The sequence below is a fragment of the Coffea eugenioides genome, chromosome 11, assembly GCF_003713205.1.
Source record: "Coffea eugenioides isolate CCC68of chromosome 11, Ceug_1.0, whole genome shotgun sequence".
In the NCBI taxonomy this organism is placed as follows: Eukaryota; Viridiplantae; Streptophyta; class Magnoliopsida; order Gentianales; family Rubiaceae; genus Coffea; species Coffea eugenioides.
Window position 1 is genome coordinate 25,150,727 of NC_040045.1, and position 24,475 is coordinate 25,175,201.

The window sequence follows — 24,475 nt, forward strand, 5'->3', positions numbered from 1 at the left end:
ACATCGTGCTACAGTGCAGGTCTGTGACTATGTGAAAATAAAAAAAAAAGTCATTAATATAGCAACCATTGAAAGTGATGAAAATGATTGAAAATTTCAATAGTCCTTTTTAGGTATTTTTTGTATTTTTTAATCATTTGTTTAATTTGTTTAAATGTAAGTAAAAGGGATTGAACTAAGACTTCTCACTTACATTTCCTCCCTCGAAACATCCAACCTATCACTCTCCCACCTTTTTAGGTACTTTACCTATGATTATAATCTAATTGTCTCTTAACTCTTGCCACATTATTCAATGATTAAACTTTTAATGTCATCCAAAGGGTGACAAATTCCTTTTATATATCTAACAGCGAAATTAAACTTACGGTTATAACATCCAAAAGGAACTATAAAACTCCTCGAAAATACTATAATGTAATTACTAAATCCAACCTGATAAGGAACCCGGTAAAGGGATTGGGTCACTGGGTCACTGATTCAATCAGTGGATCATTCATTGAACTTGTAAGTATTGATTTAATATTTATAAATATAAAATAGTAATTTTAATACACGTGAAATATCTAATAAAGCGCTTTTAGATACTAATTATTGAATTTAAAAAAAAGATAATGAATATATAGATATTAATAGAGGATTTAATTTCATTTTACCATACTTTTACATAAATAAATAATATAGTCAAATATAAAACAAAATTGTATCACTTGTTTTAAAAAAGGGAAAAATGCATTTTTCATCCCTAATGTTTAAGGTGTTAACAAATTTCGTCCCTAAAGTTTCATGCAAAACATATTTCATCCTTGTAATTTTATAATTTTGACTAATTTCATCCTTAAAATTTCACACAAACACATTTCATCCTCATAGTTTAATAGATTTGGCTAATTGAGGACAATTGATGGATTGTCAAGGATTTTAAATAGAATATAGTCACTTGAACATAGCATGCCCATTAGTAAAAAAAAAAAAAACACTGGATCAACAAAGAGTTTAAAAATCTTTTCTTAATTCACTTTCTTGTTTTAGTACCAAAAAAACCTAAGAAATTTTTAGCCACCATTATTTTCTTCTTAATCACAATCGAACAAGAAGATCTAAAGAAAAAGAAGTGGAAAACAAACAACCTCACTGTAGCCAATTGGAAAAAAATGTCGAACAATCCCATTACAACTAATTGGAAAAAATATTAATGTGAAAGAAATAATGGTTAGGATTGTCATTTATTTGCAAAATTTTGTTTTATTGCTATGTATTTTGCACCAACAGTTGCATCATGTACACATTTTTCAATCATCTATTTATCTTTCAATCTATTTGTTTTATCTCAAATACATCATATCATAATTTTTAAAAACAAAGAGATAATCTCCTATAAAAAACACTTGTTATTTTTATAATTTAATCAATAACTGAATTAAGTATGAATAATACAATTACTAATGGGACATGTGATCATATTATGTACAAATTGGTTAACAATCATTTAATTGTCCTCAATTGATAGAAATTATGAAATTATGAGGATGAAATGTGTTTTACATAAACTTTAGGGACAAAATTGGTCAAAATTATAAAACTATGAGGATGAAATAGATTTGGAATGAAACTTTAGGGATGAAATTGGTTAACACCTTAAATATTGAGGATGAAAAGTGTATTTTTTCCTATTAAAAAAATATAACATTATTTTTTCATTATTTTATTTTTGTTTAAAAATAAAGTAATTTTTTAACTATTCAAATATTGTCATTTTGAAAGTTAAAAGGATTAATTGAATAATTAAAAAGGTAAGAAAATGTATTTAAAAAACATTTAGTTATCAAATAAATCTAAGGAAGTGGTAAAGTCTTATGTACATTTAAATGATGATCCAATATTCAAATCTTATCAAAAGCATATATACACTTTGTTTCAAAAACTAGATATGTTAACAAAGACCCACAATTGTGGAGAGAGAGAGAGAGAGAGAGAGTCAATTGGAAAATCGAACGATTCCTAGTTTAACTATCGGGTTAAATAGGTTTGTTTGGATTTGATCGGATTAATTCCTTATTTGATCAAACTAGAGACCTAGTCCAGTCTGATGCCCAAGTCACTGGGTCAAGTCGGGTTTAATAACTTATGGTGTATTATGTAATTTCCCGTCCATTCTACCCGTTAAAAAATCACATTCGTGTTGCATCAATAAATTTCCAGCTAGAAGCCAGATTAAACATACCGAACATGAATACATGAGATAAAGGATAAGCCATGAAGAATGATTCCTAAGTGTTAATGGTAAGTTGCAAGCATCTTGTGCTGTAAAATATTTTGATAGACAATCATCCATACGAAATTTAACGCTTTTTGAATTTCAGAAGAAGTCAAACAGTCTGATTGCTTAAAAGCTATACTGTGCTTGAGCGAAAGGCTGATACGTACTACGTAGTGCATGTACTTGAGCTAAGAGCATCTCCAATGGGGGTGTAATGGCTCCCCAATACACCCCTCCATGACACGGCTCCCCATTGGAGCCGTGTCATGCGGAATATGATGCGTGTAATCCGTTGATTCTTCTTCCCATGGCAACGGTAATATAACATTCCAACGGCACAATTTTCTTCCGATTGAATTTAACATTCCAACGGCATTATTTTTTAGAATTCTATATAAATACACAACACTTTTTACTAAAACATATCCCAATATTCTACTCTATTATTTCTTTTATTCTCTCACACACTTCTACTCTCTCACTCATTTAATTCATTTTTTGTGATTATGGATGAAAATTGGAGTAGTTTTACAAATATGTTAAATGCTCCAAATATAGAAAATTCATCATCCTCACAAAATCAAATGAAGGAATGACAGGTCGGAATATTATGTAATATTATGTTATGGAGTTCAACTAATTACATTCCGAATTATTAATTAAGTATGGATTATTATGATATCTTCGCATTTGAAGTATCAAATATTTGTTTAATTTCCTACATAATTATTTTTAAAAAAATAACAATATATTATTTTTGAAACATAGAAAAAAATATATTATTCAAACTTAAAAATTAATAATATCATTTTTAGAAAATAAAAAAATTCAAAATGTACAAAATTTAACGAAAGTTAGTACTTTATTTTTTAAAAATAACAAAATTAGTTTTAAAAATTACTTTATTTATTTATGGGATATGAGTTATGCATTATTAAAATAAATATTTGATTAATTGTGGACCCATGCTATTACACCTTGTGGAGTGTAATCCATTGTGAGTGAAAGTGTAATAAAAGAGGAGAAAGTGGAATGCTGACGTGGCATGTGGATTACACTCCATAAAGTGTAATCCATTGTGGATGCTCTAAGTATAGAAAAGAAATATAGGATAAGCAGCAAAAAATGACGAATCCGAAGCACTAAGGGTCCGTTTGGTTGGACTGAAATTCTTTTCCCCCTCTTTAGATTGTAGCTGGGGCCCCAAATGTAATAGTTTAGGTCTCTATTTGCTTTATTTGTTTCGTGTGTTTTGCATTCCTCAAAAATCACTTCCTTCCCCATAATTTTCTTGTATTTGATTATTAAGTGAAAATATTTTTCAAATTCCTTTTTCATAATTTTCCAGTGTTTGGTTTGTCAATAAAAATATTTTCTAATTTGTTTGTTAATATGTTACAAATATTTTTCTACTCTCAAAACATTTATTTCATTACAAGTTAATTTTAGTTTCTATCCATTATAATCATATTATCATTTCTATAAAATATTTATTTATATTACACCATGAATTCTTAAATGGAATTATTACTGATACTAATGAATAGGCTGGGAAAGAAGAGTTAAAAATCAAAAGAAAACTAGCTGTATTATATAACCTGCATCATAAGATAATTAGCAATTCTAGCATCCATAATAAGTCTCACAATCATAATACAATTCCAAGAATCCAACCAAATTTGATAATTAGACAATGAAACATCAGCCTTGCATATTTGATTACAAGAGAAAGGGACTAAACTACCCAACTAATTACTCAAACTAAAGTTCACACACATGCAATCTCTTTCCTGGCTCTAACAAGGCCAAACACGATGATAGTCATCTTCATATATACAGCATCACCCTCTGCAAAATGTAAAACACAGACGGGTAAGTGACTTTTCATGCAGTAAGTAGTCTTCATAGGAGCTATGCTTTATGCAATCTCTTGCAGATGTTGCAAAATGAATAATCTACTGTACTCCCAAGTGACAATCTTGGGATCAACACTTATCTTTAGCTTCAGCAAGGAATACTGATAAAATAAGGTTTTTATCAATCTTCGTGGAAGATGATTACTTGGGCTACACATAATACCGAAATAGGAACAATGGAAGTGAAATCCAGTGGAATTATTGATTCAGAACTTTAAGTGCAATTACAGGTTCTGTAATATACCATTTGCAATAACAGGTAATTCTAGAAAAAAAGACTTCTTCCCAAACTCCACATGTTTGAACCCAGGATCATATATATCACCACCATCACTGCTTTCTGAGTGCTAGTTCCAATTGGCTCAGCCTCACGAAGACAAATCCAAGTAGCTTTATGCCTTTAACTATCAACTAATGAAATGATGGTGGAAAGAGAGAATGCAAAATTGGCAGACGCTGTACTGTCAGTAGAAGAATGTTCAGCAATCATGATTGAGAAAACCTCAGCCATCTAAACTTCCCTAGAAGGTAACGACTTTACAAAAGGATAAGGACTTTACTTACTGGATGAGTTTCAAGACTATGACAAAATCTGATGAAAATAATCCTAATAATGCTGGACTTGCTTCTTCAACTCTACATAGCATTGAAACTTGGAACTAGATTCACCGACCACATCAGACAGGTGCATGTATACACTCAGACAACCACAAAATTTCAGGACAAATCTACAGAGAGTTTATTCAATTTATGCACGGAATGACATGGAAAACAGACTGGAGAAACAAGGTGGCGATTGTTTACAATTATTGATGGGTTAGTCTGACAGATGCCTATCTATTTGAAGTCTAAAATGATGTTGTCAGCAAACAGTGTACTCATTGCTTCTCTTTTTTCATATCTTCTTTTTCATAAAGCATAGCTCCTATCAAACACAATTTGTGGTCTTACAAACTGTCATAATGGATTTAAGCAGCTAATAGTTGAGTCGTGGAAGACAATGGAATCTTTTTTATAAAAAGTTTACTGCTCTCTGGGATGAGCACAAGCAAACTGTTTTCCTCCCTAATCAGATTTTGTCAACTATTTACAAATGGTCTCACCAGATTGTAAGAAAAACACTACCAGCAGTCGAAGAATAAAGTCTCAAAAAACCAGAGAAGAATTCACAAGAGAAGAATAGACAAATGAAATTATACAGAGAAGGCTGCACTTCAAGCTCGCCCAAAAGGAATCCAAGACAGAATTCCTCCATATCCCAATCAGCAACATGAAACACAATCATCACTGGGGCAAATGGGAAGTAAATAATGGCACTTGTTATCAGCGGGTGTTTACCCAAAAGCAGAAAACTCAAGCTAGTTATTGAAATCAATCTAATTCCAACATCAAAAGGGGTACAGGAACTTCAACCAAAAAAGAAAAAGTATCCAATTGTCTTCTAGTGGTACCCCAGCGAAATCTTGTCACAAATGGTCTCACCAGATTGTAAGAAAAACACTACCCTACCCTACCCGGATTCTGATTCCAAGAATCATAAAACCCCCAAAACTCAGCAGCCAAATTAATTCATTAGCATCAATCAAATCAGATTTAACCCTAATCAGGTAAGAACAAACTAAAACAAAAGCAACCCACAAAATGTCATTCAAATCCAACTTCGAAAGGAAACAGACGAAATTTGTGTGCAATTGTATATACAGACACAGTGAAGGTGTTTGTGCGTGAAGACGAGAAACTGAAAGTTAAAAAAAACCTGTCGAATGAAAATGACTTGTGAGTGTATAGATTATGTGGTGGTAGCCGCTGAGATAGTGTCGCCGGAGGAGGTGATCGCCACCGAGGACTGACGCCGGAGGAAGCGGGAATGGGGGTTCTTCGGGAATGAAAGGAAAAAAAATGAGAGAGAGAGAGAGAGAGAGATGCCGGAGTAGTTTACCTGATGAGATGCTGGGAATGAAAGGTATTTTCCCTCGGATTGGTTTGCTGATGTCAAAAATCCTTATGTGAAAAGAAGGCTGAGGAAAATAACTTCACAATGATAAATAAGGAAATTATATTCCTCCCATGAATGTAATTTATTTTCTGCCAGAGATTATTTTCTTAAATTAATTGACAATCAAACAACGAAAAATATGAAAAATGTTTCCCAGAAAACCTTTTCCACCCAAACAAACAGACCCTAAGTTGACAAAATTTATCTTGCCTTAAGAAAAAGGAGAAACTTTAAGACATTTCAGTTGTTGACTTGTAAAAATATCCCAAAATTTCTTTCGTTAACATAGTCTTAAACAATCTCAATTCTCGAACACTAAAAGTTTGGAAGAAGTAAACTTATCATTTTATTTGACCACCCAAGGAAAGATTTATATTAAAACCAATGATCTTGAGCATTATGAGCATCCTTCCTAGAAGCCAAAAAAAAAAAATCAATCCCCATCTATTTTTTAAAAAAAAAAAATATTTTCATGTAATTGTTCAGTCAACAAACGTAAGTATGAGCTCCAGTAAATTTTCTTTTAAAATAATTATGCATATGATTGTAGAACTGCAACTTAACACACATGCTGAATAATATAATACAGGATTTGGGCCTTTGCACGAGTACTAAAATGTTATTAATACTACATTTTAAGTGTTCCTAGCCAGATAAGATCTCATTGTGACCATGCCCATTTCAGCAAGTCAAAGGGATAACAGAGGCACAATAAAGATTAGATTACAATATTAATTTCAAGTGATACTAATGACCCTTTAATGATCTTTAAAAGAGTAATCCTAAAATAAAAGGTACTTCCAATGATCTTTTTTCCTACATATATTCCTTATTTCACTTGAGGTGAGAGAATTTAGAATTTCAAAAAGAATTGGGATCCAAAAAAAAAAAAAAAAGAGCAAAAGGAATATCTACAATCTCTATGACCATGACTAGTTATTGTGAAAGCAATCCCCACTTATGTGAAACAATTCCCTCCTGACGGAGAAACATACAGAATACAATTGACACTGAAATATTGCAAATCCAACTCATCATTTAGATCATATTGCAGACAAGTTATTGTGGAGGGGAAACTGCAGAGTAAGTGTCAAAATCATTCTAGCAAGCAGTCCCAGTGTATAATCCAACAAAGTCCCAACTCCAAATAGATTTTTCAAATCTATGAAATATACTCAGGCAGAGTATGTAGCACAGAGTTGACTGATCTGAAGCATAATTTAAACTGAAGCAGATGATAAACTGATAAATATATGATATGTACAAGAGGCCATGTGAAATCTCTTCAGAGCCTATATCTAAAGATCAGTTAAACAAGGAATGAGACAGCTGTAGACCAGAGTTCCTTAGAATTTGAGCAAATTGTGACAACTTCGTATCCAATTAAAAAATGATCAATCACAAAGTACAAAAAGCTTTGAACTCTTACACCACTCAGTGTTGGCGCAGCTGCCCTCATGACATCATCTTCCATCATCTTCCGTTCAGATAAGAAGATTCACACCCTATAGGGAGTCTTCTGATGGATTGGTAGGAAAGTTACCACTCAAGCATTTCAGATGTGCCAACTTAGAACCCTTCAGACAAATGCTTCTCAATTCGATCGGGCTATATTTCTTTGAAAGGGCTGGCAAGCCTCATTTGCAGCATTTGTCATCTAAATGGAGACAAACAAGGTGATAAGGCATTTTGATCATCACTAGGTTAAGAGCAATAATAATTACACTCCAAAAATTGAAAGCAGCTGATTCAGAAGTATATGCATGATTATAAGAGTAAGGACATATGATGACTTAAAAATCCAACCAGGAGTTTTCCCATGTATTGGCTTATCCATCTGTCTGTTCATTACCTTGTAATTTACCTTGTAAACAATGGGATTCACAATTTCATACAAGTTTAAAATAAATGGCAATCATGAAGACCTCTTTGATTCTATTGATTATGAAAATTTGATGGAATCATGAATAAATCAGAAGTGGCGGTGAAAATCAAATAAATTTTCTTGAATCAGTATAACTTCATCACAAAGAGAAGTACCTCATGAGTGAAAATCCCTGCAGCCAGCTAGAATCATCTTTCATGCAGCTTCTGCAAGAGCTCTAAGCCTCAAGAAACTCTATCTGTCCTCCTCATACATTTTCCAGGGACTCACCAATGTGAATGTAGACTCTCAAACTAGACTTAGGATTGCCTTTGACCATATGAAGAAATGACATCAGACAATGAGTTGCACAATGAGAATAAACCGATGCAGAAAGCATTGCACTCACACAGACTTGTAACTTAACCTTCTCATTTTGGAATTAAAGTGCAAGAGTCATCCTTTTGAGAGAGCCCAGACAGATCCCCCCAAGTAAAAAAGTTTTCCTACTTTTTCTAGTCCAGCTGCAAATGATGACTTGAACTGGGCCAATTTAAGACCTAAATCTTGGGATCCATATCCTCATTGCATAATCTTAGATAATATAGCAAAGGTTCCTCAAAAGATGCCTTGCCTTAGCTATTCACAGTGTGTCTTGTGAGCAAAAAACAGTGGGCTACCATCAGGCCTTAGTCAACAGCATTTCCAATTCCACGTTACTGATTTTATGCCAAGCCTTGCTGAGTCCAAAGCACAGCAAATATGAATAATGTACAGCATAAAAAGAGTTAGTAAAATTCAATTCTTAGAAGATAATAACATCAATCAATGCTTGATTTTTAAAGGAATGAAATGGTAGAATTAGTTCTTGAGAAGTTAATACTAACATAAGAGTGCAAGTAGCTTAGGTGGAACCCAGCATCTCAAGTTACTGCCACTGGAAAACCTTTTGCACCTGCAATATAGCCCAAGTCAAATTTCATTCAAGGGATCGAGCCATCTTAAACGATGTATCTAGACTTTCGATCTTGTTCAGATCCCTCAAATATTATAAGAAAACTGGTTTCAATAGGAATAGTCCTTACATTCTTTTTTTTTTTTTTTACTTGTTTGTTGTTTTTCTAATTTTAGTTTGTTTGCAAGTACCATCAAGGTATTTGACTTGCCCATTTAAAGGACTTAAGGATTTTTGCAGAGTTCGACAAAAAACTCCAAGAAATTTGCATGGACAGTCCTTTTCACTAGGAGATTGCCATCCACATGAACTGTATTGCCAATGGGGTAGATCCTTCCCCTCAAAAATTCAGTACCTGATTGAAAGATATGTATTACATATTCATTTATAGTTTTAGCGTCAAACATTACCTCTCCTACATCAAAAAATTTGGCCTTCTCCAGGTAGAGTCCATTACCCTGATTTGTTTTAAAGACACAAAATAAGAAATATCTTAAGATAGACTCGAGAAATTTATGCAACCTTGAGATACTAACCATGTAATCTAGCTTTTACATCAACCTCGTAATAGCCCGAAGCTTGGGAGAATAGCTTATGCGTAGAGACTTCATCAGATCTATAGCACTAGAGCAACTGTCTGACAAACCACAGTTGCATTAGGGAATTAACAGCATAAAAGAATGTAATCTCGTAGCTAGTAACATAGTTCAACAGACAAGTATAGCCCAGTAGGGGATAAAAACTATCTCCAAAACTAAGGCATGCACAACCTCAAAGTATTATGGTTTGCTAACTATAGAAAAACAAGTAATATCAGCATTCAGCTGCAAGAAGGAAGATATGAAACTTCATCGTTCAATCACTGCATACCCAGTAAAATTTAAAATACCAGATTGCCTGTTATTTCACCTGGAAGTTCCATTTGGAAGATATATGAAGAAATTGCTTTAGGGCACTACTTGACTGTTCAACCATAAGACAAGCTTGACTATTTGTTGATAATTCTTGATATTTAAGGCACTAATAAGTGAAAAAGTTTTGAATGAATGGCAACTTTACGGGTGATTTCCCTGTCTATTTTCCACTTTACAGAATACTACAGGGGGTTAAGTGAATAATATTAAACAATAGGAGCATTATGGTGCGGTCAAATGCAAAACCATGGGTAATAGTAATTTCCCTCAGAATATTGAAAGACAAGCCAAGATAGTCTTGATTGCTAACAAGTTCTAGTACTTTGTTTTAGCTAAAAGCGATTTACTTGCCTAGAAGTTTCGCTCCTGGATACAATCCAGAACTGAATTTAAAATTAAAAAAAAAAAAAATCAGAGTAGGACAAACAAAAGTCCAGAACTGAATTTAAAGATGTCCTGGATATAAACCAGGACTGGATATGCAATATATCTACTAAGTGCATAAGCAGGGAAGAAAGAAAACAAGATGAGCAAAATTGAAGAAACTTCATGTTGCTCGGAAAAATTGAACTTTCAAAAATTTCAGCTGCAATTCACAACATAGCCATAATTTATAAATCACATCATTATTTAAGTGATGAAAAAGGAAACACGAAAACGTATCCTGCAAAAAATACATCTGATCTCCCAAAATCTCAGTTCTTGGGCAGCCACAAGTAAACGTAGGAGGGAAAAGAGTTATTTGGCAGAGCAGGACACCATGTAAAGTCCACAAATGAATAGTCATCCGGAAAAATAAAATATTAATCTCTCTCTCTCACACATACAATTGTTTAGCAGCAAGCAAGATCTTTTGCAGCAATTGTTTAGCAGAAAGAGTTTGAGGAGGAAATGGTGAAAGAAACTTATATAAATAGAGAAATTCAGAGGATCTTTAACTGGGAAATTTACATTATCATGAACTTTACATAGAGACTCCTTCAATTTGCTAGTGATTTCAGGAATATGGGAGATCTTGGACCACTCAGAATTGGGGTCGTTGCTGCTGCAGCTGCTCTCTGGATTGCATCTTTCCTGTAGAAGGTGACAACCTTCAATCCGCAGCCATCTTTGTTTGGTGAGGCTTCTCATTGATTGGTTGGAAGGTAAACTCTCTAGCCTTTCACAATAGTCGAGCCCGACTTGTACAAGTCACGAAAGCTTCCCAAACCAATCAGGCAATGATTTTACTGCAAAAACTTCTAAATCAAGAATTTCAAAGGAGGATATGTGCTGAAGTTTTCATACAAACTTAAATGCCAAAGGGAGGGCAAGTGGTGGTGTGGTCGGCTAGGAACGAATGCAGATCCATGATTTCTGAGAAGGGTCCAATTTCCAACCCTCTTAACCTTGTAAGAGAACCAAGATTCCCTCTGGGGGAAATTAATTCATTTGTCACATTGACGTATGTGTTGGAGAAATATGGGAATTACAAGTGTATGAACCTACTGCAAAGTTATTACAAGAATAATATCAACAACTTGACTAAACTAATTTTTGGGAAGTTCAAGAGAATTTTCAAGTCTTGCTAATCGGGTTGATATGGTAAATTACCTCTAAGATACAATGGAAACGAAAACTAGCCTATAGCAAGTTTAAGTTTAGTTTTCACAAGAGAAGGATGTAAGAAGTTGGTTTTGCAAATCTAAAATAACTTAAGCACAAGTTGCCACAAGAGAGGTTAAACTACCTCTATTTATAGGCAATACAAGAGTTAAAGTACGTGAATCTCATTTAATGTCCATTTATGAATATAGTACACCAATATATGAACTAATAAATTTGAGAAGATACAACAATATATCTTCACTTAATGTCTATTCATGAATTTAGTACTTTAAATACATTAATTGAGTAGTTTGATGAACTAATGAACATGAGAAGATACATCAGTGTGAAGATGTATTTTCACTTAATATCTATTTATGAATTTAGTACACCAAGTACATGAATTAAGTGGTTCCATAAATGAACTAATAAACTTGAGAAGATACATCAAAATACCAATGAACTTTATAGGAAATTCATGAATCAAACTCCTAGACATGATAAGAAAAATCATGTCACAAGTCTAGATCAATTTTCATACTACAAACTAATTTCCAATAGTATGTCTAGAATAGAGAAGGAAGGTGTTCGGTCTAAATCTACTGGAAAGGATATAAAATTCGAGCACCAAAATACGGAAATTTCCTCCCTTTTTACTAAGAAGATTTGTGAATTAATAGTGACCTAAGACCAACCAAATACGGAAATCTTGAGAATACGGAAATCTACGGAATAACACTGGTCTCTAGTATATTCTCAAATACGGAAATCTACTGGTCTCTAGTGAGCTAAGACCAACCAGATCTTGAGAATTAATATTGTCAACATTACTATATGATTGGTTCAACTCGGGTACTATTTGGCAGTTTTGGATTTGAACACGAGAGCTGAAATCCAACAACTGTTCCAAATCATGGCAATTGTACAACTTGAAAAATGCAATATTCAGATTGTTTTGGAATAACACATTTGATAGCTTGGTGAGCTCTTTGACATTCCAAATTGACAGACTGTTAAAAGCGCTGACTCGACTGCAAATATTTGCTATTATGGTTGATCCATGATTGATGTCCTTGGCATGAAATTCCTTGAGAATCAGAAAATGACTTGGAGCAATGGCTAATTGCGTACAATTCTTAATCTCTAACTTCTCAAGAACAGGAAATACCATCATCTTTTTCATCATGAAATGCTGCTTCCATCCATTCCATTAGATTCAAAATGTTTGAGAAAATGAGATGCTCAAGTGCTTGCAGACAAGAATAATGTCGTAACGTACCTGAAACTCTCATGCAAAGGAAATGGTATTTCTTCGTCACTTTTCTCCGTTGCAAGATACCGAGTAGAAAGGGTCTCGTCGTAATACGTTCTAGTTCCTTTCAACCTTAAGGGTTTATAATTGAAGATGGATACTGCCAAATCATACACAAGATCATGCACTTTGCAATTCAAGACATTCCTGTACTCATCCTTCACAGCATCTTGCAACAAGTTAGTATCCAACAAAATCGAAAAAAACATTTCTCCAACTTCCTCCATCTCCATATTGTTTCTTGGATTTGAATGAAGAAATCTTTCTGCTGCCCAAAGTTAGAAGTAGCTGACTCCTATTTATTTCAATGTCTTTGGGAAAAATTGAACAATACGCAAAGCAGTTTTTCAGCGATGGAGATGGAAGATGATGAACACTCAACTTTTCATCTCCACCTAAATTTTGAAGGCCAGTCTCCAAAATTGAAAGCCTTTCATCACTTCCCTTGTTGCGCAATATGCTGCCGGGTACACTTGCAGCTAATGGTACACCTTGGTATTTTTTTGCAATCTCGCATCCTATGTCTTGCATTCCATCCGGCACTTTCCCAGCACCAAATGCATTTTCTTTGAGAATGAGCCAGCATTCATCATCTGGCAATTTTTTCAAAGAACATGGAGAAGAAGAAATTCTTGTCATGGCTGCCACTTGTTGCTGACGGGTGGTCATAAGAATGGAATTCCCCTTGGATGAGCTGATACCTTTCAAAGACCCAAGAAAATCATTTCATAGTGTGGCTTGCTCATTCCACACATCATCAAGAACCATTAGATACTTTTTGCCATCCAATAATTCTTTTAGCAGCTTGACTCTGGCCTTTTTATCCTCAGCTTCGGGTTTTTGGACTTGCAATGATTTTATAATCGAACTAAAAAGCCTATTGATATCAAAATCTTTTGATACACATACCCATATTCTCTTGTCAAAAATATGATTTTCAATCTTTAAATCATTAAAAGCTTTTCGAGCCAAGGTGGTCTTTCCAATCCCGCCCATGCCAACTATAGGAAGAACCAGGACTATTTCATTTTTAATCGCAGCAGTCAACCCTGTCACTATTATCGAGAGGTCATCATCTCTTCCAACAAAGCTTGAATCAATAGTAACAGAGTTAGTCTCTCTGTTCTTCATTAATCCTCCATTTTGTGACTGGAGGCCAAAGCCCTTTGCTTCTTCATTAATTCTTTTCAATTCCATAGTGACTGTTCGAATTCTATTTGCCGTTTTGAAACGAAATCTGATGGGATTGAAGAGTGAGAAGGAGAAGTATACCTTCCTCTTCACCTGTTTCTGAATCTCAACTTTGCGCAGAATCATTTCATAATTGAGATCATCCAACAAATTATCAGCATCAAAAGCCACGTCTTCAAGTTCCTTCAGCCAAAGCTTCGCGTACTCGAGGGTGACTTGCTTTTGCTCTGCATCATGAAAAACAGCTTGGATCTTGGCAAGTGTTTTCTTCAGCTTCGGCAAATCTTTCTTAAAGGCTAAAGAAAGGCTAATCTGCTGGGAAGCCAAGGTTATTGCTTTCCCCTCTAGAAACTGTATAGTGGCACCAAGAAATGCATCCGCCATTGGGTCTTCCTTTGCAAAGACGGAGAGTGTGTGAGAAAGATTTCTCTACGGTGGAAGAGATTTGTTGCTAGGTTGGTACTACTACTGCTGAATGGCAATTGTTTTGAGCAATGGCGGTGGGGTCAATGCTTTTTCGATCCCACGTGCTTACACGTAATTGTGTTAATTCAAAATATGACATTTGTGAGATATTAAAATTCTTTGTAAAATTTTGATCATGAGCTTTAGAATAGAATAATTCTTTTTTTTTTTCAATTCCTTTAATCAATTTTTGTAAAAACAATTCTAAATTTGGAACTCTTATACAGCCCATAATACTCATGGTGCATTTGATAAAACTAAAATCTAAAATCTAAAGTTTTTCATATAGTTTTTGAAAAATAACCCCAAAAATAACTAATTCAAACGGACTTGTATTTGAAAAACGAAATGCTATAGTGCTGTTTTTGAAAAACAACCCCACCCTTAGTATTTTAGTCAAATCTGCTTTTCCTTTTTTTAAGGGTTTAAGTTTGACGTTTCCAATTCAAACTTTAGCTGGAGTGAGTTTGTCAGGAGTAGGATGAAGAGAGAAATGGGTTAATCACATACTTCAAGTTTAACTAATTTGACACTTTATCCCCTAACATATTTTTCACTTTATCCCATAAACCGTTAGTCAACTCCAACATTGTGTAATGAAAATGTCAAAAAGACATTTATACCCCAAAGGATTAATTCCAATAAATCCCTTTAAGGTACAGCATGTTTCGCATTTTACCATCTAATATTATTTTTCTCTTAATTTGTTTGTTTGTTTCTAAAACCACTCAAGACAGATAATATTTAAAAAATCAGTATCCCTAACATAATAATAAAAATTATTGTATATTTATGAATATAGGTCTTGTTAAATTTTATCTCCATAATTACAGGTTTTTAGATAGACGTAAAATATCTTGCTCATTTTACATATATAAGGGAAAAATAAAAATTATTAGTGAAATAATAAACAATAAAAATATTATTAAAGGTCTATAGATTGGGTTTGTTTGGACTGAAGATTAGGGAAAATGGCCACTTTAGTCCCTATACTTTCATACTTGTGTCGATTTAGTCCCTTTATTTTATTCTTGGCCAATTAGATATCTTAACTTCATATGCAAGTCCAATTGAGGCCCTTCGTGGCGGCACCACCAGAAAATGTCAAGCGGGAGTGAAATTGACCACATAGAGAAGGCTACTTTTGGAATATCACTTATGGGGATTTAATAAAGCCAACTAATTCATATGGTAACAAAACTAAAATAAAAGTGAGGAGCTTTCACTGTTCAAAGTTTCTCCCCCACCTAATTCGCCATCGACCACCACCGCTTTTCAAAATGTAGACACGCGTAACTATGGTATCAAAATCCTTCCCATTAGGCCAAAAAATATCCTGCCCTCCCTGAGGTTTGAGCTATTCAAAGTTTCCCCCACTTACCACCACTCTGCCCAGCATCATAAAGAGATTCAAACCCAAGTAAAAGAAAAAAGAAACAAAAAATGGACAAGTTGGAGAAACTAAAAATGGCTTCATCCTCGTTCGGCGAGAGATTAAAAATTGGCGGAGCCCAAATGAGCCGAATCATAAGCTTAAAGATGAAGGAAATTCTCCAAGCCCCAGCTCCCAAATCTAAGATAGTAGATGAGGCTGCAATGGAGACAATGGAAGAACCTAACTTGGAGACGAGATTGCATGTTACTACTATGTTTTTTTGCATATTCTTTTGGGTGTTTTCTACCCTCGGGGATGTGAAAGTTTCTACCTTATGAATTAGTTGGCTTTATTAAAGCCCCATAAGTGATATTCCGAAAGTAGCCCAACAGTCAATTCACTCCTGCTTGACATTTCCTGGTGGCGCCACCGCAAAGGGCCTCAATTAGACTTGCATCTTAAGTTAAGGTATCTAATTGGCCAAGAATAAAATAAAGAGACGAAATCGGCATAAGTATGAAAGTATGGGGACTAAATTGGCCATTTTTCCCTGAAGATTATTTGAAAATTTTTTAAAAATAATATTGTAATACTTTTTGCAATTTGATATTTGTGAAATAAAAATATGATTAAAAAAAAGATGATTAAAAAACGTGCTTATGATGCAACAAAAATTTTTAGAAATTCAAATAATTTTTAATAGCGTCTAATCATGCTATATTAAAAAACGATCCTAAAAATTTTGAAAGCCAAATCAACCATGCTTCTCCATTTTTTAAGTATTACTAACAAAAAATGTATACACCCATATAAAGAAAATATCTAACTATTAAAATAAAAGCAAAACTATATGCATATTCATAAAGAGAAATAGATAATATGCAAGCATTTTTAAACTTTTCATTATAATTTCACATATTAATTTTTCAAATAACAAATTTTGTTATTTTTCTCATTATTACATGAAATTAGTAAGATGTTTCTCTCAATCTAAAAGAGGTGGGATGAAATTTACTAGGACCACATCTATAAATATAGTGTGTTTGGATAGTGGTTTATGTGCTAAATTTTTTTTTATTGCATCACAAACATATTTTCTAACTATTTTTTAAAATCTTTTTAACCATATTTTTATCTCACATACATCACATTAAAAACACTGCTACAATATTTTTTCAAAATATTATTCCAAATAATCTCCTATCCAAACACATAATTTTTTCATACTATGCTAGGGATATTGATTTTTTAGACATTATTTGTCCTCATGTTATAAAATATTGGAGTTGACTAAAGATTTTAGTGACAAATAAACAAATTGAGAAAAAATAGTGACTAACATAAAATGTAAAATAAGATAGGAGAATTACTGCATTTAACTATTAAGGGTATAAATATCCTTTTGACATTACCATCACACAACATAGGAGTCAATTAACAGTTTAGGAGATGAAGTGAAAAAAAATAATGTTGTGGGCAAAGTCAAAAATAGATATACTTTAGGGGGAGTTTTTAAATTGACCCTAATATGATAGTTGAGTTTAAATTACATAATTAATATAAACAAACTCATTTGCTCTTATTCCTTTTAAAATTGATGTTACATTTTACCCTTTATATAGTTTAATTATAATGATATTAAAAGTGTACAATAACTTTGATATAACATGATTGCATTGATATTTGTTTGTCACAATTAAAAAATATAAATTCTCTAAAGGCAAAAAAAAGTCAAATTATGACTTTAATGCATTCAACATAATTGGTTAACAATCAAAATATTGAAATATTATAGTATGCAATTGACAATCAAAATTAAGAAAAAATTTAATAGCTAACAGTACTATATTTTAGGGTGATAAAATTGTGTGCAAAGCACGCGAAATATTACTAGTAATGCAAGGTGGGACACAAGAGTTAATGAGAGTGCTTGGATAGAGTATTATTTGAAATATTATTTAGAATAAATACTGTAATATTTTTTATGATATAATATATGCTGTCGCGCCCCACTTTTCGAATGAATTGTGAACTGTGTGTTGGTGATGTGTGGTGTGTGGTGTGAACGTGTGCAAAATGAAAAGTAAAAAGGCCATGGGACTTTGGAAAGCGACGATTTGGCCAAATGAAATTTTAAAAAGGGTTTTTAAATATGAAAAACGGAGTCGCCACTTGGTATAGACTTGGGGTGTACCAAGTCACCCAAAAAAGTGTTTTTTAAAGACAAAGTAGTAAAACCCTTTTTAAAACGACTCCTAGTCCACGTAAGCCAAAGAAAAAGGTTCGGGGGTCACGTTTGACAAAGGGGAAGGCAAGGATAAAAATCCAAGGCACCCCTTCGACCTAGCCAAGGCTAGTTGCGTGACTTAAACCAATTTTTCCTAATTTTTCTACCCATGGTATGTATCGCATATTGGATATGTCTATATGAATGCAAAACCCTAGACCTAGGGGGATTGGGGGAAATTTCTCTTCAAAGGTTGAGTGGTGCCAATCACATTAATTGTGAAGCCCAATAATGATCCTTTTGGAGAGGTCACACCTAAACCTAAATGACGTGAAAAATGAGTGGAATGCATGCCATGTGAAAGTGTGAGTTTATGTGAAGTGAAAAAATGATAAAAGTAATAAGATAAGAGTGAAGGTGTGCAAATGTAGATGAAAGTACTCGTATGCGAGTGAAGATAAAAGTGTTCGTGTGCAAGTGAAAGTGATAAAAGGGTGCATGTGTGCAAATGAGACAAAAGTGAAAGTGTAATGATAGAGTGGATTGAGAATGCATGAGCCTAGGGAATTCATGCATATTGGGTACGGGGAGACCTAAATCGTGACTTGATTTTCCCTTTGATTAGAAGGCGAAACTAGCGTGCTAAGGCTATCGAGTAGCCACACTCGCTCGTTTCCCTTATCGGAAGGGGACACTCAAGCAAAATGAACCCTATAGCTAGTATGGGATGCAAAACCTAAAATGAGGGGAAAGGGGTTCGAGGATCATGCCAAATGATAAAACTAAGGAAAATGCGTGATATGTAGTGAACAGGCAAATAATGCATTAATGAAAAACCAAAGGAAAAATCCTATTGGGTCTAGCGTTGGACTAGCCCTTTCTATGAATTCCTAATAATAAAAAAAAAGCCACAACTAGCATTAGGCTAGTGTGGTGACGTACATTCATCCATTCCATTCATTCATGGTTATGAAAGCAAGTAGACATGCCAAAACGCTCGTAAACACGTAGCACGTAGCACTTAGCATGCTCGACTAGATGCAAGAGCCTACTAAAGCAATTTAACATGTAACAACAAAAACAAGCAACCAAGGGGAAGGGGAAATGGACCAGATGCTCTACGAGCACTATCTATTACAAGCCAAGAGGTGTACACATACCCCATAAAAGCATAAAGGGGAAGGGAAAATGGACCAAATGCTCTTCGAGCCCTATCTATTACAAGCCAAGAGGTGTACACATACCCCATAAAAGCATAAAGGGGAAGGGGAAATGGACAGATGCTCTCCGAGCCCTATCTATTACAAGCCAAGAGGTGTACACATACCCCATAAAACTTAAATAAAAGTAAAAAAGCAAGTAAATGCATGCAAGGAGGTAAGGAAAGCGGAGTAGACAGGCATATTCACATAACACGTAGGAGCACATAGGGTCAAATGAAGTGCAAAATGAGGGATAGAGTGTAACTCCCTTGAAGCGACGCCCTAACGTAGTGAAATTACTAATTTACCCTCCAAAATAATAAACAGGTCAAGGTACCACTTAAATTATCAAATAATCACATAAAACAACCATTAAACACAAACAAATGGAAATTAAGCATGAAACAAAAATTAAATATGGAATGGACCATGCATGTGCAAGCAAAACTCGGTCTCAAATAAAAAGTCTCAAGAATCTAAATTGGAGTGCTAAATTGAAATGCTGAAGGTGGAATCTATCGCAATCAAGTGCAAAAAATCACGAAAGGAAGAAATGGAAAATTATTAAAGTTTTAGAAACAAGATTAGCTAAGCAAAATTTAAATCAAACAAAATCAAGACCACCAATGCTTCCAAGTTACCAAACTTTCATGATTTGATCCTAGAAATCTATTAACATTGTCCACAATTCACATGAAAAAACATATCAAGGCACAATCACACAAAAGAGATCCAATTGCGAAAATTAATCAACCATGCAAGCCCAATCAAAACATTCAAGGAACTTTAAAGGGTCAAATAGCAAAGAAAAAGTCAAGCCATGGTTCCAATTGCAACTATCCTAGGATCTAATTGCAAGAAATTTGAATGTAATTGGGCCTTAGTAAATCAAGAGGGGATTTGGGGGGTTGAAGTGAAATTTTCAAAAATAGTTTCATGCAAAATCATGCAAAGCTACGTAAACATTGCCTGCAACAAGACATTGCTGCTGCAAGCTTTCTACAACAAAACAAGATGCAACCGCAGCTTTCATTTCCTTTCTTGTATGCGGACTTCACACTTTGATCGAAAACTTTTAACCCCAAACATCAAGGCCTGAATCTAAAGTCAGACAAGCAGCAACACTCAGCGTTCAACCATGCAAAGCTTAAGTTGAGATCATACAAAAAATGCAAATTTCCTTAAAAAGCTGTTTTCTTTGCTTCTGATTCTCTACCGCAGCTTAGCAGTTTTTTATCCCCCATCCCTAATCTATAAACCAACCAAACATTGGCCAACTTATCACCATAAAAGGCAAGGTGATCAAGTCAACACCCACTCAAAACCCCAAGCAGAAACGTCCAAAGTTTTCGACAAAAAAAAAATCAGAACTCAACTGGGAGACAAGCTTCTTGAACAAACAGTGAATTAGAGAGAAAGAAAATGGAGAAACGAAAATGCAATGAAAATCTCAAACAAGCTTAGCCCAGAGGGCCTGAATCTAGTCAACTTTCACGTACTATCTTCCCATTTACAACCAAAAACAGATTGAACGTAGTGAATTATAGCCACAAGCGTTCAACAAACAGAAAAATGCAGCAGGGTTCAAATTTTGCTTTTCTATTGCTGATTTCTGGGTTTTTATTGTGCATGCGTAAGTTTTCCTTTGCTATAACTAAAAATCTGGATCAAACATTTTAATTTCAAGCAAACGAAATTACAGCAACTCGACATTCACATGCACACAGACACATTCTGCGGCAAATTCATCCACCTCCAATCGAAATTCAGCAACAGCGCAAGGAAGTATAGACATTTGCTGACCCTAACTCAGAAATTCAGGACAGAATTTTAAAGCCCAAGGATGACAAACAAAACTCACAACTCACTGCTCCCTACCTGAAAAACGGAAAAAGCTGATGGCTTTTGGTTCGCAAGCTCTCAGTCATGTGAATTCAAAACATGACTAAGGTAGCCGAAAGACTTAGCCTTTTTACCCACAAACAAAGCCAGAGATTCATAGTGAACATGGAACAAAAAAGGGAAGGAAAATGGACAATAAAATAGTAGACATCCCATAGACAAAGATGCTGAATACATGCTTCAACAGACTCGAGCATCTGCGCGTGAGTATATGCTGAAATTTGAAGGACAAGACAAACTTACAGTGCTCGTGCTCTCTCTCTCGGCGGAGATCTATGACTGATGATGGCGTGATGAAGTGATCAGGCTCCTCGCGTGAGAGGCGGCTCCCATTTTCCTTCGCCCTTTTTCCCCTCAAGCTGCCTGCTTCAGTTCCTCTTCTCAGCTTTTTGTTCACTCTCCGTTTCTCTTTTTTTAGCCCAAAACCCCCTTCTATCCTCCCTACTCCGTCATTGTTTTCTTTTTCTTTTCCAGTTGCGGCCGCCAATCGATCTCTCTCTCTCTCTCCCCCCCCTCTCGGCTTTCTAGCTTTCAGCCGTTGTTTCTCTTTCTTGCGGCTCCCCAAAAAACTTCCCCCAGATCCTCTCTCCCTTGCGGCTGTTCTTTTTTTCTTTTTGTACCATCTCCCAATCCCCTAAAACCCTTCCTTGAATGGCGAGGATGAAGGCTAGCCTCTCCCTTCATCCTGCCCCTTCATGGCACGCATGAAAAAATGCCCTTTGCAAGCTGCCAAAAATGCAGCTTGCAAACCGCGATCCTTTTTTTTTTTTTTAAATAGTTTTAATTGATTAACATTGATAACTAATTAACAAAATACATAATAATAAAAGAAAACTAATGAATAAAAGCTAAATTAAAATGAAATGCTAACGCTAATTATTCTTTTTCTTTTCCTTTTCTTTTTCTCTTGTTTTTTTCCAAATTAAAAGACGAAATGGTAAAATAAAGTAAAAAAACAGTAATTTAATTAATTGTCAAGTGAAAATGAATAAACTAAAAATAAAAAGCGGCAAAACTGCTATTTTCTACTTTTCGCTTTCATTTTTTTATTTTTCACTTTTTCTTTTTTTTCCTTTTTCAAAATAACTTAATAAAAACAACTAAAATGCAAAAGGGTTGAATTTAAAGAAATAAAAATATTTTTGTGAACAAATTTCCCTTTTTCTTTTTTATGATTTTTCTTTCCTTTCCTCTTTTTTTGAATTTTTCTTTTCAAGAAAGCATTGAATAAAAACAAAATGACTACAACATATTTTTGATGTTTTCCTTTTCTTCTTTTTTTCTAAAAACTCTACGCTAATTTTAAACTTAAAAGCTAAAACTAAAAATTAAAACTAAAAGTAAACAACGAATGCAAGCAATCTAAAAAGAAAATCATGAAATAGATGCCACATAAAATTATTCAAAATTTGGTGTCTACAGTTTGCCCCTCTTTGTCTGAGTTTTGAAAAAACTTGAGACAAAGAAGTAGACACCAAATTCTTACCAGTGTTATTTGGTTGCAAAAATGATCTGAACGGACAGGAATTTTAAAATGGGACTAACCCAAACATAAAATTAAAAACGGGACTGACCCGAACAGAGAACGTAAAATGGGATAGACCCGAACAGAGAATGTAAAATGGGATAGACCCGAACAGAAACGTAAATGGGATAGACCCACGGGATAGACCCGAACAGAAATTTAAAATTGGGATAGACCCACGGGATAGACCCGAACAGAAATTTTAAAATTGGGATAGACCCACGGGATAGACCCGGACAGAAATTTAAATTGGGATAGACCCACGGGATAGACCCGGACAGAAATTTAAAATTGGGATAGACCCACGGGATAGACCCGAAAAAAAAATTTTTTTAAAATTGGGATAGACCCACGGGATAGACCCGGACAGATATGTAAAATTGGGATAGACCCACGGGATAGACCCGAACAGAAATTTAAAATTGGGATAGACCCGGACAGAAATTTAAACTTGGGATAGACCCACGGGATAGACCCGGACAGAAATGTAAAATTGGGATAGACCCACGGGATAGACCCGAACAGAAATTTAAAATTGGGATAGACCCGGACAGAAATTTAAACTTGGGATAGACCCACGGGATAGACCCGGACAGAAATTTAAACTTGGGATAGACCCACGGGATAGACCCGGACAGAAATGTAAAATTGGGATAGACCCACGGGATTTTTAAACAATGAATTGAGTTCTTACCTGAGAGTAGTTCAAACTTTTGTACCAAGAGGGAGATTTGGCTAGAACGATAGCTGATGTTGTTCCTTATGACCCAATCTTTGCCAAACTATCATTCCGTCTTTGTTTACTGGGGAGTTTTTTCTGACGTCGATTTCGGTGCGAAAAGAAGTGTGGTCGTCTGTGTTTGTAAATGCAATGTTCCTGCAAGACAAGAAGAAATAATGGACTTGCCACCATCATTCGATCCGGCTTGCCTTGAGAATCGTGTAAACATGAGTCTTTTGATGCCTTTGCCAACTTTTGCTGCGGCATCTGCCTTGGTTGAATTTGTAATTTTGAAACCTTTCGATTCCGGAGACCAATAAAGTGCGCATTTACCATGTCACCAAATCCATGTAGCAGCTTGTTTGCATTTTACTCACTTTAAAAGATGATTGAATCCCATATTCTTGCGCAAACCTTAGGGTTTATCATTCATCCGAATCCAATGGTAAAAGAATGATGCATGAAAAATCAATGCAAAATGATTTCCTATGTTATGCAGGAATGCCAAAGAATGTAAAACACCACCAACTGTGCTTAATCCTACAAAATGCCATGAATACAAGCTAATGAGAAAAGATGAATTTCATAAGAATGTATTTAGAAAAGAATATTTTTACAAAACGACACAGTTTTGGCCAACAGATGTCATACTCAAATCTCTGGAAATCTTTGTTCTGGAATTTAATATTGGCAGAAGTATGACAAAAATGAGAAGAAATCCAAATGAACCAAGTCACCAGCTGTTCCTCCTCGTGCTTGCTCGTTGCAAAAAACTTTCCTTGGCGCCCTTTCGGGTTTTCACCAAGGTTGCCCCCACCCTTTTTGTTTTTGTTTTGTTTTGTCTTTTCTTTCTTTCTCTCTTTCTTTTCCTTTTTCCTTTCTTTTCCTTCCTTCTTCGAGGCGCCCTTTCGGGTTTTCACCTAAAGAAAAACGAAATATCTCGACCATGATCGACTCAGAAATGCGAGTTAGAGATTTCAGGCATCAGTAAAATGCACTTCCCCTGTAAGATTAGGCGAAGGCCTTATGAACATCACTTGCCAGTTGATTAGCAAAATTCCTA

The 24,475-nt window shown here is 34.7% G+C and overlaps 2 protein-coding genes across 2 annotated transcripts; both read right to left on the bottom strand.

Annotated features, from left to right (window-relative positions):
* Positions 1-9,215: 9,215 nt before the first annotated feature.
* Positions 9,216-13,443, bottom strand: LOC113752116 (putative disease resistance protein RGA3). Its single transcript, XM_027296254.1, has 4 exons — positions 13,023-13,443; positions 12,772-12,904; positions 9,528-9,607; positions 9,216-9,346 (listed from the first exon to the last, which is right to left on the bottom strand). Exons 1-4 carry the CDS (start codon positions 13,441-13,443, stop codon positions 9,216-9,218), a joined length of 765 nt encoding a protein of 254 aa, XP_027152055.1.
* On the bottom strand, positions 10,677-14,401 carry LOC113751353 (putative disease resistance protein RGA4). Its single transcript, XM_027295332.1, has 2 exons — positions 12,772-14,401; positions 10,677-11,134 (listed from the first exon to the last, which is right to left on the bottom strand). The coding sequence occupies exon 1, from the start codon at positions 14,377-14,379 to the stop codon at positions 13,531-13,533; it is 849 nt and encodes a 282-aa protein (XP_027151133.1). The 5' UTR covers positions 14,380-14,401; the 3' UTR covers positions 10,677-11,134; positions 12,772-13,530.
* Positions 14,402-24,475: the final 10,074 nt, after the last annotated feature.

Coding starts and splice junctions, on each gene's coding strand:
- LOC113752116 (XM_027296254.1), bottom strand. CDS start 13,443: ATGACAAGAATTTCTTCTTCTCCATGTTCTTTGAAAAAATTGCCAGAT. Junction 12,905..13,022: donor ACAATATGGAGATGGAGGAA/GTTGGAGAAATG, acceptor ATGATTTGGCAG/TATCCATCTTCAATTATAAA. Junction 9,608..12,771: donor CCTTTGCATGAGAGTTTCAG/GTACGTTACGAC, acceptor CTAGTGCTATAG/ATCTGATGAAGTCTCTACGC.
- LOC113751353 (XM_027295332.1), bottom strand. CDS start 14,379: ATGGCGGATGCATTTCTTGGTGCCACTATACAGTTTCTAGAGGGGAAA.